Source organism: Manis javanica, chromosome 6 (assembly GCF_040802235.1).
Source record: "Manis javanica isolate MJ-LG chromosome 6, MJ_LKY, whole genome shotgun sequence".
In the NCBI taxonomy this organism is placed as follows: Eukaryota; Metazoa; Chordata; class Mammalia; order Pholidota; family Manidae; genus Manis; species Manis javanica.
In genome coordinates this window covers 44855807-44873950 of record NC_133161.1, presented here as the reverse complement: position 1 = coordinate 44873950, position 18144 = coordinate 44855807, and the positions used below count along the sequence as shown (strand labels likewise).

Sequence of the window (18144 nt, the reverse complement as noted above, 5' to 3'; positions counted from 1 at the left end):
ACTGTTGGTGGCACTGTAAGTCCACCCACATGAGGTGTAAGTGTGTCAGTCTAAAACAGCAAGCCTGTGATCAGCATCCTCCAGATCCCAGGCAAGAAAGCCTCAACTCTTCCCAGGAAACACAGCACACTGGAAACTGAGGCAGCAGGCATCTTCTTGGGAATTTAAGAGAGGGAGGCAACTTCTCCCTCATTTGATCAGGAGGGGTTCAAACAGGGAGGGTGATATGGTGGGGGTCACCCAGAAACAAAGAGTCAGAACTAGATGTCTCTGCCCTGGGACACACTTCTTGTGGGAGACCCTGGAGTCTGTTTCTGGAAGGGAGAGGCTCCCCCTGCTACAATGGGCTCCATAAGATGCATCCAGCTGTGCTCCATTGGCAGTGTCTTAGTCACTTAGTGTCCAGATCCCCAGAGCAGAAAATGCCCGGGAAGCCAGATATCCCACCTCAGTACCCTTACTGCCCTTCCCGGGAGTCAGGCTACTACAGACACAGCCATCTCCTTCCTGTTTGGTTTGGGACCTTGCTGGGAAATCTTTGACCTTTGCCTTGGGTCACCTTTCTTACCTTTTGTGGGAAAACTCTCCACTGGCTGGACTGGGCAATGAAGCTGTGGGGCATGACTAATTTTTGTTACCTCCAGTCAAGAGACCATATGAGGAAGTGTGGCATAGTCATGATGCCAACAGTACAGGTTCCCTGAGCTCCCCAAACCAGGCCCAAGTCAACCCTCCCACCTTGTGTAGATACTGCTGCAGCTGACTAAGGCTGGCTCACTCTGGGGCCCAGTTTGAACATTTCCTGGCTTGGTCTGATCACAGCATGTTGGTGGTGAGGGTGGCTGACGGATGGCAATGATTGCTCAGACCCAGAACCAGGCTGACCTGGAAGGAGTGCTGGGTCGAGAGACTGAGAATTGGCCACCAACAACCCAGTCACCATGTTGGGAAGGGTCTCCCAGGGGTCACCTGACTGTGACATCTTGGATGAGCAATCCCAACAGTCCATTCTGGATCTCCAAAAACTGTCACCTCCCTCTTTCCAAAGGACTTTTTACCCATGACACCCTTCCACACTTGAGTAGGCATGGCAGGGGTAAATGTCCATCTTTATGGCAGACAGTGGAGAAACTGAGTCAGGGAGCCACAGAGCAGTTTAATGGAGACCACACTGGGCCCGTGAAAAAGGGAAGGGATGTGACTGGAATCCAGCTCATTGTGTGAGATCACTGCCCTCCCCTGGGGAGTGCAAGTGGGGAGAGGTGCCCAGCCTCAGCCCCAGCCTCTATTGTGTAGGGTTCCTTCTTTGCTGTCATCCCTAGCAACGCTCAATGGCCTTGTCACCATGACACCAGCGTGCAGTCTGCAGAGCGAGGCAGGGAGGAAAAGGCCAATGGGGGGACCCCTGAGGCAGAGGATGTTGGAGGAAAAGGCCAATGGGGGGACCCCTGAGGCAGAGGATGTTGTGGGAAGGAGGAACCTCAGAAGAAGAGGGCTACGAGAACTCACCAAGCTCACCCTTCACATAGTATAGAGAAACTGAGGCCAAAAGAGGAGAAAAACCTGCCCAAACATGAGAAAAGCACTCAGTGGCCCAGCCAGAATTAAAACTGGCTTTCAACCATAGCTTCTGTGAGGCAATGTGAGGTGAAGACACCTATGGTGGGTAGGATCCAGTGTCTTCCCTTCAAGAGTGGCATCCCTCTGAGGGACCAAAGGCTACCTCTTTCCAGAGGCCTTTGGTGTTCAGATCCACCAGAAGGAGGAAAACCATTGTTGGCACAAGCAGGACTCTCACAGACACGACCCCAGGGATGAAACTGCTGCTTGCAGGCCACAGGCCATCCTCTGCCCCCCCTTGATGACACCCTGGCTGTCCCCAGGAGCCCGAGCAGCGTTGTGACAGGGCCCCACAGGGCCATGTGTTTTCCCTTCCCTTCAAACAGGTAAGGAAGCCGAGGCCCAGATGAGGGGGGCCTCCCCATCAGGAATCACTGCACAGCCAGGACTTAGGCTGGGCCTCCTGAATCTGAGCCTGGGGTCCTCCTGCTCTCCCTCACCCTAGCCCCGACCATAGCGGGTGCTGTGAAAGAGCACCCCACCGACTCTGGAGCACATGGCAGAGGTGGGTAGGCCACACTTGGGGCCCTTGTGGTGCTCCCCAAGAGTCACTGTGGCTGGTGCTCTGCTGTGATGGCTCCAGACTCTGCTGTGGTTGCTGGGGGTGAGAAGGGAGTGGGCAGGGAAGGATGCTCCAGCCTCTGACTTACTGAGAAGAAGGGAGGAGAGGGGAAAGACAAGGTCAAAGTTCTCAGCCAGCCTGGATTTAGATTTAGATGGTACATCCTGAAAATTAAGCTGCCTCCTTCCAGAGTGTTCTGGCCTTGTACCCCGGGGTTCTGAGCAAGCAGCCAGGGGCTCTAAAGCTACCCAAATGGAGGCCCATTCTCTGGTGTGGAATTCAAAGCCTCCATGATCCAGGCCTGTTCTCTGTACCTGCCTCTCCTCTCCATTTCTGTTCCCACTCTCGCTTCCAGCTGGCACATAATTCGCCACTTTTTCAAGGCTCTTTTCAACAACACTACACCCATGAAGCCATCCCAACTTGCTTTCCCCTCCTTTTGGAATCAACTTCCTCCCATGTGATCCTACAGCCGTGGCTGTGCTTTTTCACCTAAGGGCAAAGTCAGTCTGTCCCTTTCTCTCGCAGGCGCCCCTGGAAGGCAGGCTCAGGTATTCTGCATCTCTGCAAAGCTCCTTTCCACTGGGGAGAGGGCAAAAGACCCACAAAACCACGAACAGGTGAGCCTGGAGGAAAAGGACCATAAAGTGGCTGGAGGATTCCTGGACAGAAAGAGACAGAGAAAATATACCCTGGAGAGGGAGGGAAGATCAGGGAATAGTTGCTGCCTTTGTTTCCCCTAGGATAAGGGGTTCCTAGGCAGAGCAACAGCTAAGTCTTCTCCACTATGCTTCTCAGCTGCCTAAACCCCAAGCATGCAGGGGTGAAGAAATGGGAGAGCAAGGGCCGAGGGCTCCCAGAGCCAGCAAAGGCCGGGTCAGGGCCCTGGCTTTCCGTGGGACCTGAGCCAAGTGCCTCTTCCTCTCTGGGTCAGTCATTTCCCGCCCTTAGGCAGCAGGGGAGGGCAGGCTGAGCTCAGCACAGAAGGCCCTGCGCCTGGGAAGCTCTGGGGTGTGTGACGGCCAGAGGGCAACCACTTGTCTTCCTTCCTTCTCCTCTTAACCAAACCCTCAGTGATGGCTATGGTGTCCCACTTTCCCTCTCTCCCCGTGGGAAACAGTTCTCACACACAGGGTTACTCCTGGCCGCTGGGCTTAGGGATCGGAGTATGATCAGGTTTCACTGGGCGCTGAGAAGGCAGACCTCAGTTTCTGGATTCACAGCACCCACTTCCTCAGCCCAGAGGCCAGGGTCTATCTGGAACCCTAAGAGAAGTTGTACCCCTGCACCAGGCTTGTCTTCAACAAACGTGATGTCCCCACTGTTCAAAGAACCACTCCCACCCCCCCAGGAAGCCTTCCTGCAATGCTCCCGTGCTCAGCAGGCCCCTCCTTCCAATCCCTGACTGTTGATGTAAGCAGCCTGGTCTTTAAGCAGCCTGGGACTCTCTGAGGGCAGGGCGCCTTTCCTGTCACCCCTGTGCTCTCAGGGCTTGAGAGGGATTCCTGAACAAGCAGGCAGACCCAGTGGGAAGATCCCTCTTCAGGGAGACCACTCAGTTTGTTTCCGTTTTAACCAGTGTTGCAGCATGTATCTGGGTTCTGTAAAGTGGGGACCTTTAGCCCACCTCATGGGGTTGGGTGAGGTGGAATGTCTTTTCTTCCCCTGTCCTGGCAGATGCCTCAGTACAGATGTGCCTGGCTGTTCCCAACAGGACATCAGGGGAGCCTGAGATCAAGGAGGCAGAGGCTGAGCTACACTCAGAGGGGGCACAAAGCAGGACTCTCCTTTGCAGCTGTAAAGACCACAGGAACAGGCGACAGGGGGTGCCAGAGTAGGGCAGGTAGAATGAGGGATGGGAGGAGGGAGAGACAGAGGATTTGGGAAGCAGGAAGGAGGGAGGATGTGGGGGGGATATGGAATGAGATTGAGGGAGAAAGATGGAGGGACGGAGGGAAGGAGAGAGAGAAGTACAAATAGCAAATAGGAGAAAAACTGAAGACAGAGACATAAACATAGAAAGAGACAGAGAAAATATACCCAGAGACAGAGACAGAACCAAACATAGACAGAAATAGAAACTGAAAGAGGCAGAGAGAAAGAGAGAGAGAGAGAGAGAGAGAGACACACACACACACACACACACACACACACACACACACACACACACACACACACACACACACACACACACACAGAGATGGGCTCAGAAGAGTCCCTGTAGAACAGTGGGAGGTGGAAGGGAAATGGAATACAGTGCCCACCTCTGGCCAACCATTTCTAGCTAATCGATTTCCCTTCTTTCTACAGACAGGGAGATGGCGGCTCAGGAAGGGGGTGACACTGGCCCCAGGTTATACAGTGTATAGACATTATGATAGTTTTGCATGGCCCAGTGCTGAGCCTGCTTCTCGTATGGGCTTGAGGAAACCTAGGGCAGGCAGAGGTCATCTCCTGCTACAGAGCTGAAACACCAGGTCCTCACCTTTCAGGCTCCCTGGTGGCAGAGCTGGAGTATGTGACCTAGGGTGCACCCTCCCCACCCCGCCACCCCAACAACATCAGATGCATCTGCCCTGAGCGAATTAGTGAGTTGGGGGCCACAAAATGGTGATGGAGGAAAGCTTCCTGAGAGCCACAACAGGAAGCTTAAGGCCCCAGGGCAGTGATCGCAGCAGGGACCAGGGAGAGTGAGGGTCCTCTCGCTGGGCCAGCTCTGCCCTGAGTTCTTGGCTAGGGGCCCCAAATCTGGTTTTCCAGCCCACTCAGTAAATCCATCGCCTCCCCAATATCCTTTCAATAAATTTCTTCTCTGTTTAACCCAGCAAAATTACTTTCTGGGAGGCAACAGAGGCTGAGTTAGAATTCCTGTTCTGTTACAAGCTGTGTAATTCCAGGAAAGTCTCTTAACTTCTCTGTGCCTCAGTTACCCACATGTAATCTAAGGATAATACTGTATCTCCATCATTGGGTGAGTGTAGGGTTTAATGAGTTAACATAGGTCAAACAACAGTACAGACACATGGAACCTGAGCCACTGAAGTGTCAGCATAGGTGGTAGGGAGAACCCTGGAGGGAACTCAGACACATGGATGCTTAACTTTGTTCTGCCATGGACTAGCCTGTGTGACTGTGGACAAGTCCCTTCCCTTCTCTGGGCTGCTGCTGCATCTGGAAATAGTTTCTGAATGAAAATAATCAAGAGTCCAATGGGGCCTCTGAAAATTCCTGTCTGTGGCTTCACATTTGAATTCCCCAAAGCCTTGTATGCAGCCCAAGGCACCCTCCTGGGCTCTTCTCCATCCAGCCAACTGTGTTCTGTGCATTCCCACTCAGATGTCACTCTAGCTCCTCCCGACCAACATGTCTCCACCTGTCCTCAGCATTTTCCTGGTGTCATCTCTGACTCCACTCCCTTCATGGGCCCACCCCAGTCTTGCCAATTTCAAATGCCCAAGGTCTCTTGCATCCATCCCTTCCCTGTGCTGCAGCCTCCACTTGACCTGGGTCAGCTGCAGTAGCCTCTGAACCCTTCCTCTTGCCCCCAGAGTCTCTAGGCCCAAAGCTGAGGTCCCCTGCTCACAAGCTCCCCCAGCCCCCTCTTGCAGAGGTGAAGTCTTTTATGATGCCCTGCATCATCTGACCAACATCCACCCATCTCTGTTTATTTCTCCTATTACTGTGCTCCATACAATACGCACCCCTTCCAGGGCACAGAGCATGGTCCCATCTCCTTCCTTATACCTATCACACCGTCATCTGCTAAAATCCCCCCTGTGTCCAGAAGTCCAGCTCAGAGGGCTAAGCCCTCTGTGGTCCCCCAGGGCAGAGGCATGAGTCTTTTTTCTGTCTCTCTGAGCTCTCCTCACAAACTCTCACAGTTGAGAGTGAGGTCTGTGGATTTCCCTGGCTGCACTGGTGCATAGGACCTGATTATAACCTTTTAAAGTTACTTCATGTCTCTGAACCTCAGTTTTCTCATCTGCAATATGGGCAAAAAGTACATATCTCAGGTGTCTCAGGGAGGTGGGGATGAGTGGGGTCATGTGTGCAAAGCTCTCTTGGTGGTAGCTAGCACCTGGAAAATGACCCACACTTGGTAGCTTTGTGGTAGATTCTCTGTGCTCAGCTGAGTGAAGTGAAAGTTTCCTGGGACTAATGCCTAAGCTACTGTCCCCTCCGGGAGGGCAGTGCCTGTCCTCTAAATAATGAGGCTTCAGTGGGGGGTTGGCTGTAGCACAACAAAATTGGGCAGAAAGAGGAGCCAGGACCTTCCTCCTCTTCCTCCAGGCTTCCTGTAGGAGCTGTGTCCTTTCTAAAGGAAGAATCCCACTGGAAAGGCAAACAGAGCAGGAGGAAGCAGCAGCCAGGAGGCAGCAGAGGAGAGAGATCAATCCCCACCTTTCCATTAGCAGCCTCTTCTCTTCCCACCTCAGCTGGCAGAACAGGTTAATGGCAATGCTCCCTGTCCGCCATGCTTCTCCCCATCCCCAACAGTTAGAGGGAGGGCAGCATTTTGGTCCAAATGAATGAACTTGCTCATTACATACCAGGGGCAAACTGGCACAAAATGCGCTTGGCGGCACCCTGTCCTTTTTACAATTTCTCATTTGACACAAAGTCAGTAGTCTGGCATGTGCTCTGGCACCAACTTGGGAAGTCTTCCCTGCCTCCCTTTCCCCCTTTCCTCCCCATCCTTCTTTTGTTCCAGTCCCCTTGTACTCCTCATCAGGGCATTTATCACTTTGTATTCCTTTTGTCTTTTGCAATTGTGAGTGAGGGCCTCAATGACAGTACAGGGGCTGGCATATAGTAGCTGTTTAATAAATTGGTTAAAGAAATTCTGTGCTCAGCTTGGCCAAGAGGAGACCCAGGCACTACCCTTGGTTGCTCCAGGCTAGGTGGGGAGAACAGGAGACAGCCCAGGCTCAGGTAGGACACAGCCAACCTCCCTCAGGTCCACAGTCTGCAGGATTGAGATGCCTCATCACCTCATTTAGCCCTTAGTCTCCATGCGTGGTCTGAACCAGGAACGTGATTTCTACTACCCAACCCTGCACAGCTCACAGCATCCTAGAAATGCAATTTTCTAATCAGAGGACTGCGAAAGAGCAGGAAAACCATTTTACTCCTGCTTGCACACCTTCTGGGGCCAGAACCTCACTTCCTCCTAGGTCTGTTTTAGTCATGGATAGGAAGCATGTCCTCAGATGATGCAGAAATCTTCCACAGCAGCTCCACTACCTCTCCCACTCCCTTCCATCAGGAGCACCTCTGCTCTCGGACTCCTGGGAGTACAACAGCTCTCCAGGTCACCAGAGCCCTCTGATGGTGCAGACAAGGGAGTGCCGCTTAGCATCATGTGCAGGCACTGCTGTCTGGCCCTCTAACCATCTCTCAGTGAAGGCTTTAGCCTCTGAGAGCTTGGACACGTGTGCGTGCATATGTGAGAGCTGATGGGGCATCTCTATCACCGTTCAGACACAGGCATTCAGAGAGAGGTTGCTATGATGTTTCCAGGATATGGAGCTCCAGACAAATAGCCCCTCCACGCTTCCCAGGTCTTGGGAGGCTCTCTGCTGGTGGGCTTGGGCTGGAGATAATAGTGACCAGTCAGGGTGGGCCAGTGATTACTGCATCCTGCAGCCTCGCTCCTATCAGACCTTCCACAGGGCACAGACTCGGGTACCCCAACTCCCAGAGCCTGTACTGAATTGCCACACCTGGATGCTGTGTGACTCCAGCAGCCTCTGCTGCCAGTCTTGCTCTGAGTGTCAAGCTAGCCAGTGATTTGCCAGCAGGAAGGAGGGCACAGGCTGTTCTCCCTGGGAGGTGCGGGGTAGTCCTGATTCAGACAGCATACATTACCTGGGTAGCAGGAGTAATGCTGTGCACAGTCCTGATTCACAGTCGGAGGGCCAGCCCAGGGACATACAGGTGGGGACAGAGAGGACACCCCACACTCTGCCTCAGAAGCACCAACACACTGCATGCTTCCCCCAGCACAAGCGTTCACCCCATCTTTCTTGCCTCCTGCTCCCCTTATCTTAGGTAGTAAAGAGTTCGATAACCGCACCCATCCTAGGTGTTGGGAACTTAGCATATGTGTCCCCGCAACGCCCCCCACCGCCGACTAAACAAAGAGAATGGGGGAACTTCAGGCACCCAGAATACATAAGGTGGGAGGGAGGTTAGTTCTCAAAGGGAGGAAATATTTCCTTCTCCCCTTTCTGGGCTCTCAAAGCACCACGGGAATCGTGGGCAAACACTGTCTTACCAAGGTCTGAAGCTACGGTGGGTAGGGACCAGGGTAACGCCCCAAAATAAAAGGTCTTTAACGCCTGCAGTGTGACGGTGCCGCGGCCCTCAGCTGCCCTCCGACGCCAGGTCTGGGGCCCTCCCCACTCCCTAAACCGTTCTCCCGGGAGGCGGGCGCAGAGCCCGCGGCGTAGAGTCGCGGGGCACTCACGGGTCGTGTTGTACTTGACGCCGTTGAAGTACTCGGGGCACGGCCTGTCCACCAGGGCTCCGGCTGCGCTCTGGGGCCAGCACGTCCCGATCTGGTCCAGGGTCGTGTTGCAGTAGGAGTCGGGACCTGGCGGCGGGAGAGAGGAGCGGGGCTCAGCTGGGTTGCCGCGGGCGCGGGGCGCTCGCAGCGCGGGGCCCTGGGCGCACCTGGCGCGCAAGCCAAGGAGCGCGCGCCTCCCTGGCCCGCTCGCCTCCGCCTACCCTCGGGAACCGGGGGCGGCCCCCAGCCGTCCGGGAGCAGCTCTCCGGCCAGCGCCAGGCTGCAGTTGGCCTCCAGCAGGCTGTGAAGCAGTGCGGCGTCCATCGCGCCACGAGGGAGTGTGACTGCGCGCGGGGGCTGCGAGGGACGAGGTGTGAGCGAGCGCGTCCGAGAGCGCGGGGTCCCGGTCCTGCCCCCCAGCCCCGACCTGCCGGGCAGGCTCCAGGAGCTGCGCCCGACACCCCGGAGCCGCGGGGTCCGGACCTTCGCTGAGAGAAGCTGCGGGGCGCGCGGAGCCGCGGGTCCACCCGCTCGGTCGCGGCCAATGGCGGCGCCAGGGGGCGGGACCGGGCGGCTCCCCTGGGCCCGGCCTGGAGTCGCCTTCTCAGGCCCGGGCACGGTCTAGAGGAGGGCGGCGGGGATGGAGAGAGTGCAAGCGCCTGGAGGGGCGGAACGCCCGTGATCGCAGGCCTAGGGCTGCAGAGGGCAAGAAGGCGCGCCTGCCCCGCACTCCACCCCTGCCGGCCCTAGGAACCCACAGCAGCTCGCTAACCTCTAAGAGCCGGGATTGCGGGCTCTCCGCCGAGTTCTTTCAGCCTGAGTGAGGACTCTGGAGAAGTGCTGCGGAGGTAGGGGAGTCCCTGTGCAGATCTGTGCTCTGAAAGTCCCCGTGACCTCTGGGAAGTGGATTGGAGGGCTTCTAGGGGAGCAAGGAGGCCTCCGAAGGGCCGAGAGCAAGTGGCCTGAGTGGGTGACGACCTGGACCAGGCCGTGGGAGCTGGGATGGAGAGGATACTTTAGGTGAGAACAAGCCCCGGTGAGGAGGGACTGGAGAGAAGTGTGAATGGCTGGCTTCCGGAGGGAGCCAGGAGCAGAGTTAACCAGGTCTCCTGTTTGGGTGACTGGAGGGTTAGTATTGCCATTTAATTAAATGGGAAAGTCCAGGGTAGAAGCTGGCTCAAATTATTTGGAGAACTTCCAACACCTAGGTCTTAGTGCCCTGACTTTCAGACAGAATAAAATGGGAAGTGAGAACCTGTCTGCCTTCCTCCTGGCTTGGGCAGGGCCACCTGTGTGTGTGTGTGTGTGTATGTGGATAGGAGATTTGGCCACACAGCAAGTGTGGAGGAGCTACAAACTTTCATATGGTATTTGCCCAAGCCTCCTCAGGACTGCCCTGCCCCATAACCCATCATGGCTTCACTGTCAGAGTACCCAGGGTGGGTCAGCCGCTCATGTCTGCTGAGTGGGGCATCTGGGCTCGGGAGACAGGGCTAGGGTGTGGGACACCCCAATTTGGGCTGGTTCTGGTATTGCCTGTCTCTACTCTTCCTGCATATTATCCCAGTTGTTGCTTTCTCTTCTGGGGCTGTTTTTCCTTCAGTGAAATGTTCTCTGAGGCCCCTCCCAGTCCTGAGAGTCTTTAGGTCTGATCTATGAGGTATGAGATGCAAAGGCTGAGGAAGATGTACACGCATATATGTGTCATGTGTGCCTATCTTTAGAGGGCAGGGAGACATGGGATCCAGTTCTGTCCCTTCTTGCCAGACTCCACTGGGAACAGAGCTGCCCAGGAAGGCTGAGACCACCCTGAGGCAGCACCACGCCCTGAACAGGGAGAGAAGAGGCAGGCTAGGGTACCTTTGTGTGCTCCAGTCTCACCAGCCCCAGATGAACTGTTGTCACTGCCCAGGCCCAGCCAGAGAGCCACAGAGCACTGAGACCAGGGATGAGCTCTGGAATCACTCCAAGGCCAGCTGACTGGCAGGTGCAGGGTGCAGACCAGCCAGCCAGGTCTGTCCTCTGCCTCCTGAATGGACAACTGGAGCCCTTGGCTCAGCTCTGGCCAGCTGTAGAAGCAAGGTCCCTTGGTGTCCATAATTAACCAGTGCCAGGAGTAGGGGAGGTTAAGTTGAGGCCCAACCCCAGCCTCAGTCCTGAGTCCCAATCCCAAACCTAGGCAGAGTCCTGTCCCCAGTCCCAGGCTCTGAAGTGTGGCTGGCAGGGTCAGCCCATATCTTCACTGGGAAATAGTCTCATTCATGCACCAAGGTGGACTCTGGACACAATGATCACAGCACAGGGGAAAAGGGTAAAATCAAGTTAAGTTATTAACTTGCTATCACCAGAGCCACTGCCAAGGGGAAGCAGCGTATCTCAGGGGCTGGTGAAGGTGCAAGGACTGGAGGCCAAGGACTTCTTGTCTCACGAGAAGCTTTTTGCAGAATAGAAGACTGGCCTGGGTGACCTGGATTGCTCTTAATTGAGAGAGCACATGTAATAAAGGTTCCTCTGGGAAGTGACCATTTCAGTGGCACAGCTGAAAGCTGCTCTGCATCTTGACTGGACATTCAGGGCCTGAGCACAGACCCACAGACCCAAGGTCCCCTGGTTTCCAGAATGCAGGACCATTTCTTCAGGGATCTTATTACTACAGGCATGATTGTTACTCTAGATGTAACACAGAAACTGAAAAAGGTAGAAGCTTTAGAAAAAATTGATTTTACAGCTCACCTTAGTGTTTGCAAGTAGGTAAATGCAGAAGACATTGTAAAGAGCTAAAAATTTTCTCAATTAGATTGGATCCAACTACAATAAAAAGAAGTCTGGCCCTTTTTGCTAAGGAAGCAGAGGTGGACGGGAGACCCCTGGGATGGAGGTGGGCTCCTAGGCCCGGCACTGGGAGAGAGATATTTGAGACAGTCTCTGTGCCCCCAGCTGGTGGAACACATTGCAGATAAGTTCAGGGATGTGTGACAGGTGCCTGGGGAAGATACCTCTGTGTCATGAGCAGCTTGGGGTGAGGCGGGAGCCAGTGATGTCAGCTGTCGTGGCTGTGGACAGATCCAGGCAAGCTCAGACACACATCACAGTCCTCCAGTGCACAGTGGAAACACACATGGCATCTCACACAGTCATATGTCTTCACAGCATCACACACATTCTCTCATTCATCCCACCACCCATCAAATGTAAGCTGGAAAACAGGATTTAAGGGAACAGAGTCTACGTTGGCATCTCTGAGGGGCTGTGTCTGACCAGACTAAATAGACAGGGAGTATGCAAGCTGGGACAAGGCTGTGGGGCTTACTGGGATTTACAAGAGGGCTTCTGAAGGCATGGAGGCATGGGAGAGAGAGGCCAGGACATGCCCCACTCTTGCCCTGAGGCACAGGGCACAGTGCTCCCTGGCCAGACACTCCCTCCCCACCACCCTACTCCACCTGGGCATAGGAGAGATGGCAGTTATCTTCAGGTCGAGCCATGGGACCAGGAAAGGCACTCAGTAACCTTCCAATTTCATGTTCTCATTTATAGATGGGCAAAGGGAGGCCCAGAGAAGGAAAAGGCATTTCCCTCTCCAAGTCTTCCCAGGCTATTCTCATCTCTGCCACAGGCCAGCTGGGGCACCCTGTCTACTTCACTGGGCAGATGAAGTGACTTTTCTACAATTAAGATCCTATCATGCCTTCTCACAAGAGGCTCCCCATTACCCTCAGGATGGAGGCCAGTTCTTCAGCACTGCAAAGAACATTCTTCAAGATCATCTATCTCCATTCTCTCCTTCCTGCTCAACTTGAGATGACCTTTGGAAGAACTTTCATTCCCTGAAGTCAATACCTCTGCACCTTTACATGTGCTGTTCCCTCTGCTGGGAACACCCTCGCTGCTCTATATTCCAGTTAGCCTAGCCAGTTCCCACTTGTCCTTCCAATGTTCTGCTCTGTTCTCACCTTCTTTGTCTTGTCTGGGTTGGGTGGCCCTCCTCAGTGCCCTTATCTGCTGGGGCTGGTCTACGTCACACCAACGTTGTTAGTTCTCTACTGTCTCCTCTACCAGCCTGCGAGTCCCCAAGGGCAGGGCTGGTCGTGTTTACTAAGCAGTCCCCAGCACCCACCAGAATGCTCCAGGCTTGTGCTCAGGGAGTCACGAATGCAAGAACAGGTGCCTTGGCAGCAGCCCTGCCTCACAGGCCAAGGCTCTCTTCCCATTGGACCAGCCCTAGGGTATGTGTGTATGTGTGTGTGTTTGTTGGACTGGGGAGTTATTAGAAGGGATCCTGAATCTACTCAGACCCTTATATTGCCTCTATGGGTGGAATAAATAATATGCCTTACAATATTTGCCTTATTAGATGCCTCTGTGATGCATAAAACATAAAAGAATCCATTTAAAGCCTGTCTGCATTCTCTGGTAATTAGGTGTGTTTTTCCTTTATTTGGGCCTCAGGAGCATACAGTTCATGACCCTTTGTCATCATTAGCCCATACATGGCCTAACTTTATTTTATTTCAGTCTTTTCTTCTATGGAAGTTTGTACGTAGTAAATATAATGAATCAACCACCCAGTACAAGATAGATCATTACCAATCACTTACATATTTATCTATATACTTCTTCTCCACAGGGGGAACATGCTTTTGAATATTTCATTTCTTATCCCCTTGCTCTTTGTTTTCTCAGTTTTATCACATATATGTATCTTTAAACAACAGATTGTTTGATTTTACTTGTTTTTGAGCTTTATGTTAGTTATTATTCATTTTCTTAATCAGTGGACACTAAAAAGGAAATCACCCCAGTGGGGGGACCCGAGAAACTATTCCGGAAGCCCATCCAAGGGCACCATAGTGGCCTGCACATCCCAGCTCAGGGGCACAGTTAAGGAAGGATGATGTGTCCCCCCAGTGGCATGCCAGGCCGCATCACCATCCACATGGTAGCTGGATATTTAATGACATGGGGAAGTGTTCACTCTGAGTTATGAGGAAAAAGAAGGTTGCAAAGCTGTGGACAGTTTTGTGAAAAAACAAAAATGAAAAAACATGAGGCTCTATGAATTGATAAACTCTTGGGTGATATAAACAAACATTTCTGGGTTGGGGGGAGCCCTCTTGCACTGTTGGCAGGGATATAAACTGGTGCAGCCACTATGGAAAGCAGGATGGGGATTCCTCAAAAAACTGAAAATAGAAATACCATATGCTTCAGTAGTTCCACTTCTGGAAGGAAGGAAATGAAAGAAATGAAAACATGAATTTGAAAAGAAACATGCACCCTATGTTTACTACCCCATTATTTACGATAGCCACAATATGGAAGCAACCTATCTTTATGTAGATAAATGGATAGAGACGATGTGGTACATATATGCAATAGAATATTATTCAGCCATAAAAAAGAACACAATCTTGTCATTTGTAGCAACATGGATGGGATCTTGAGGGCATTATAAGTGAAAAAAGTTAGACAGAGAAAGAAATAATGCATGATCTCACCTATATGTAGAATTAAAAAAACAAAACAAACATTAAAAAACAAAAACAGAAACAGACTCATAAGTATAGGAAACAAACTGGTGGTTGCCACAGGGGAGAGGGGGAGGGGATGGATGAAATAGGTGAACGGAATGAAGCAATACAAACTTCAAGTTATAAAACAAATAAGTCCATAGGGAATATAGTCAAAAATATTGTAATATTGTTTAGTGACAGGTAGTAACTATACTTATTGTGGTGAGCATTTCATAATGTATATAATTGTTTAATTACTATGTTGTACACTTGAAACTATGTAATATTATATGTCAACTATACTTGAATTAAAACAAAACAAAACAAAAATTCTCCAGTTGTAGGAAAATGAGTACTTGTCATCTTCTTTGATTCTTAAAACTGTTTTTCCCATATGTAAAACACATATTCTATTTGAAAGCAGGTGAATATTACAAGTTAACAGAGAAGGTCTTGTGTTTGCAGAAGTGGAGACCCTCCCACCTAGACTCAGAGGAGGGGAGGGTGGAGTACCATCTGCCAACGTAACCGGGAAGGCAGGGGTCTGCAGCACTTCCTGGAGGGTCGGGGAGAAGGCGGGGGGTCTGCTGATAAACTGGTGTTGCCACCAACTGCAGAGAGCTCCAGTGAGGAGAAGGCTGGAGCTTTCCTGAAATGGTGGCTCTGTTTCCTGCCTGATAGCTGCTCAGCATGGCCCATGCGAGGTGTCTCCATGGTTTCTTATTCAATATGCACAGTAAGGCTCTGAGGTCAACTTAGACTCATTTCTAACAGATGGGGAAACTGAGGCTCAGATGGTGTTAGGGGCTGAATTGTTAAAAATCCATATTTTGAGGTCCTACTCCCCAGTACCTCAGAATGTGACTTTATTTGGAGATAGGTCATTAAGTTAAAATGAAGTCATGAATTCAGGCGGGCCCTAATCCAATGTGACTGGGGTCCTTTAAGAAGAGGAGATGGACAGACACACACAAGTAAGACCACATGAAGACACAGGGAGAGGATAGTCGTCTGCAAGCCAAGGAGAGAGGTCTTAGAAGGAACCAACTCTGTTCATGCCTTGATCTTGGACCTTTAGGCTCCAGAATCATAAGTAAGTCTACTGTTTAAGCCACCCAGTCCGTGGGATTTTCTGGCAGGCCTGACAGACTGATACAGATGGGTTAGGTGACTCATCAAGGTCCAGCTGCTACTAGGTAGAGGAGGTAGGATCCAGACTCGAGTCTGACCCCAAGACCTGAGCTCTTCACCACCCCACTGAAAGGAGGGTGGGGACCAAGGCTTTCCCTTTCAGGACCTCACCTGGGCTGCATTTGGTGCTGGGTCCCACTGCTGGCCAGCACCCTTATCTCTTTGTACCTCGGCAGCAGCTCCAGATCCCAGCAGCACGCCCCAGCCCTCCTCCTTCCCTGCTGCTTCTGCGGGTGCAGCCCTGGGGGCCAGGATACTAGACGAGGCCCCCCGGGACATCTCTCCAGAGCCTGGGAGAATGCGATATTTGGAGCTATGCCGTGGCTGACTCTGACTTTGAATCAGCTGCTGGAAAACTGAGGGGTCTGAACTCAGGGGCCTTGCTGTTGCTTCGCGGGTCATTACCAGGAGCTGACACCTGTAGCCACGGCAACCAGGGAATGTGTTTTACACCTTCTGCTGGTCTTGCTCGAGTTTGAAAGCAGGGGGATGCCCCCTCCTCAGGCTCTTGAATGCAGCCCAGCCAGCTTCCTTTGGGTGCAGACGTAGGGAGCTGTAGGACTCTCAGCCAAGCCCTTCATCATCAGTGAGGAGCCTGAGCCCCAAGGCCCGAGGTTAGAGCCAGGACCAGAGGCCAACCACTGCCCGCCACCCCACCTGGCTGGGGCTGACCCAGGATAACTGTTTGCGCTCTCAAGCCCTGGGGCCCAGCCTCATCTCCTGGGGTCTACTGCAGGGTGGCGGCAGGGGGCTGCTTACCGGAGAGGTTGGTGAGGGTGGTGACTGCATGACAGTACTGCTCCAGCAGTGCCCACAGGGGCTGGTCTCTGGGTGCTTGGCCTGGCCTGGCAGCCTGGGAGGTAGAAAGGGTGAGCATTAGGGGTCAAGCCCTGGCTGGCCATCAACAGCACATGTCCGTTTCCCCTGTCCTCTTCTGTTACTCATCCCTTACACCTCGTACCGCTACCATACAGAAGGCATGATGACTGTGCACTAAGGAGGGTGTGTTATCATGAGTCATAAGAAATACGTATTTGGTCATTCATAGGACCAAATATATGTTTCCCAGGTATTTTTGGTCTTCATCCACAGTTCCTGAAAACACTGCAGAGTGTTTTCACTTAAGGTGAAACTTAAAGGTGAAATGGGTGTTTGGTAGTGTTAGTGAGAAACTTTTGGACCCCACCCAGGGGCAGGGCTGGAGGTTGTATCAGCCAATGGCCAATAACTTAGTCAGTCGTGACCACGCAATGAAGCCCTCACAAAACCCCAGAGAAGAGCTCATTGCTTCTCCTGGATCCTGCTTCCCTGTTGGAGAGTGATCCGTGCCTGGGGAGCCAGAGCTCCTCCACGTGCCACCCAGCCAGGCCCCGAGCTCCAGGATAGAAGCTCCTTTACTGGAGACCTTGCCCTATTGTATCTCTTCATCTGGCTGTTAACTTGTATCCTTTACGGTATCCTTTATCAAACTGGTAAACATTAAGTGTTTTCCTGAGTTCTGTGAGCCACTCTAGCAAATTAATTGAACCTAAGGGGGAGGTGGTGGGAACCTCCAATCTGTAGCCAGCAGATCAGAAGTCTAGGTTAACTGCCTGGGGCTTGGATTGGCATCTGGAGTGAGGGGTGGAGGGCAGTCTTGTAGCACGGAGCCTTTAACTGGGGAATCTGGTGCTGTCTCTGGGCCGATAGCATCAGAATTGAGTTGAGTTCTCAGACACCCTGCTGGTGTTTGAGAATTGTTTGGTGGTGTATGTGGGGGGAGACCCCCATCCCCCCAACACTTTCGAATCAGGTCTGGGAACCCGAAAGGAGTTATAATACTGTTATACTGCCGTGTAACACTGTTATATAGAAGAAACACCATCACAGAGGGGAATGCCATGCCACACACCGGACAACAACCTGGCGAGGCCTGGAACCCCGAAAAGGCCTTAGAAGTGGTCAGTGCATCTTGACTGCCAAGGTGGGAATCTGCTTTGTCCACCTCTCATCCACTAAAGTTCTCCTCCTCAAGATGCGACATGCCCCATCTCCTTCTGTCAATAAAGCCAGGGGCAGGGTTTCCATCAGCTGTTCATTTATCCAACAAATATTTGTAAAATGCCTATTGTGTGTCTGCCTTGGTTGGGAGATCAAATGGATGTCCTTGGGGTGGTCACGGGCCAGGTAGGATCCGCAGAGTTAGAAGATGCAGAAAGGAAGTGAGGAGAGTGGATCATTTATTTAGGTTTGTTTCCTGGTCCCTTAGGTGAGCAGGCAGTTACAAGAATGGGTGTTAGCTTAATACTTGGGAGGGATACCTAACCTGGACTTGGGAAGACAGGGAAGGTCTCTGGAAGAGTGGCACTTTGATGGCAAACAGAAAGATAGCAGGGCAAAGGGAAGGTATGACTGTTCCACAGGGCACCCAGCAGGGAACAGATACGGTTGTTGCAACAATGGCAATTCCACCCAAAAGACAAAAACCACCCATGTTCACATCTGAAAAAATCATGGAGTGGGTGCAGGACATGGAGGGGTTAAAGTGGATGTGGTTATCTCTGCTCTTGAGGAAACCACCTCTGGTGAGTAAGATGGATGGTGACTAACTTGTTAGAATGTCTACAATTTTCCGAGGAGGAATGGGGTAGCATCATCACAGAGGAGGTCATCCTGATGCGGGCTTTGAAGGTTCAGTAAGAGTGTTTGCCCAGCAGATAAGGGTGGTGCCAGTAAGGACATCATAGTACAGTGTGTGCAAAGGCAGAGAG

The 18144-nt window shown here is 52.3% G+C and overlaps 1 protein-coding gene and 1 long non-coding RNA gene across 7 annotated transcripts in view; one reads left to right on the top strand and one right to left on the bottom strand.

Annotated features, from left to right (window-relative positions):
• The window catches only part of CRHR2 (corticotropin releasing hormone receptor 2), a 45604-nt gene that overhangs the window by 20700 nt on the left and 6760 nt on the right, over positions 1-18144 (bottom strand). For 3 of the 6 annotated variants that reach the window (XM_037027517.2, XM_017670913.3, XM_017670912.3), the window contains exons 2-3: positions 16154-16247; positions 8652-8777 (exon numbers count right to left, since the gene is read on the bottom strand). In XM_037027517.2, the coding sequence (XP_036883412.1) occupies positions 8652-8777; positions 16154-16247 (220 nt within the window). Of the gene's footprint in view, positions 1-8651; positions 8778-8911; positions 9144-16153; positions 16248-18144 lie in introns of those variants that run through there. The other 3 variants (XM_037027518.2, XM_017670914.3, XM_017670915.3) reach the window with 1 other exon arrangement.
• On the top strand, positions 9301-17537 carry LOC140849885 (uncharacterized). Its single transcript, XR_012132229.1, has 3 exons — positions 9301-9538; positions 12228-16008; positions 17247-17537. It is a non-coding gene; the product is annotated as an uncharacterized lncRNA (long non-coding RNA).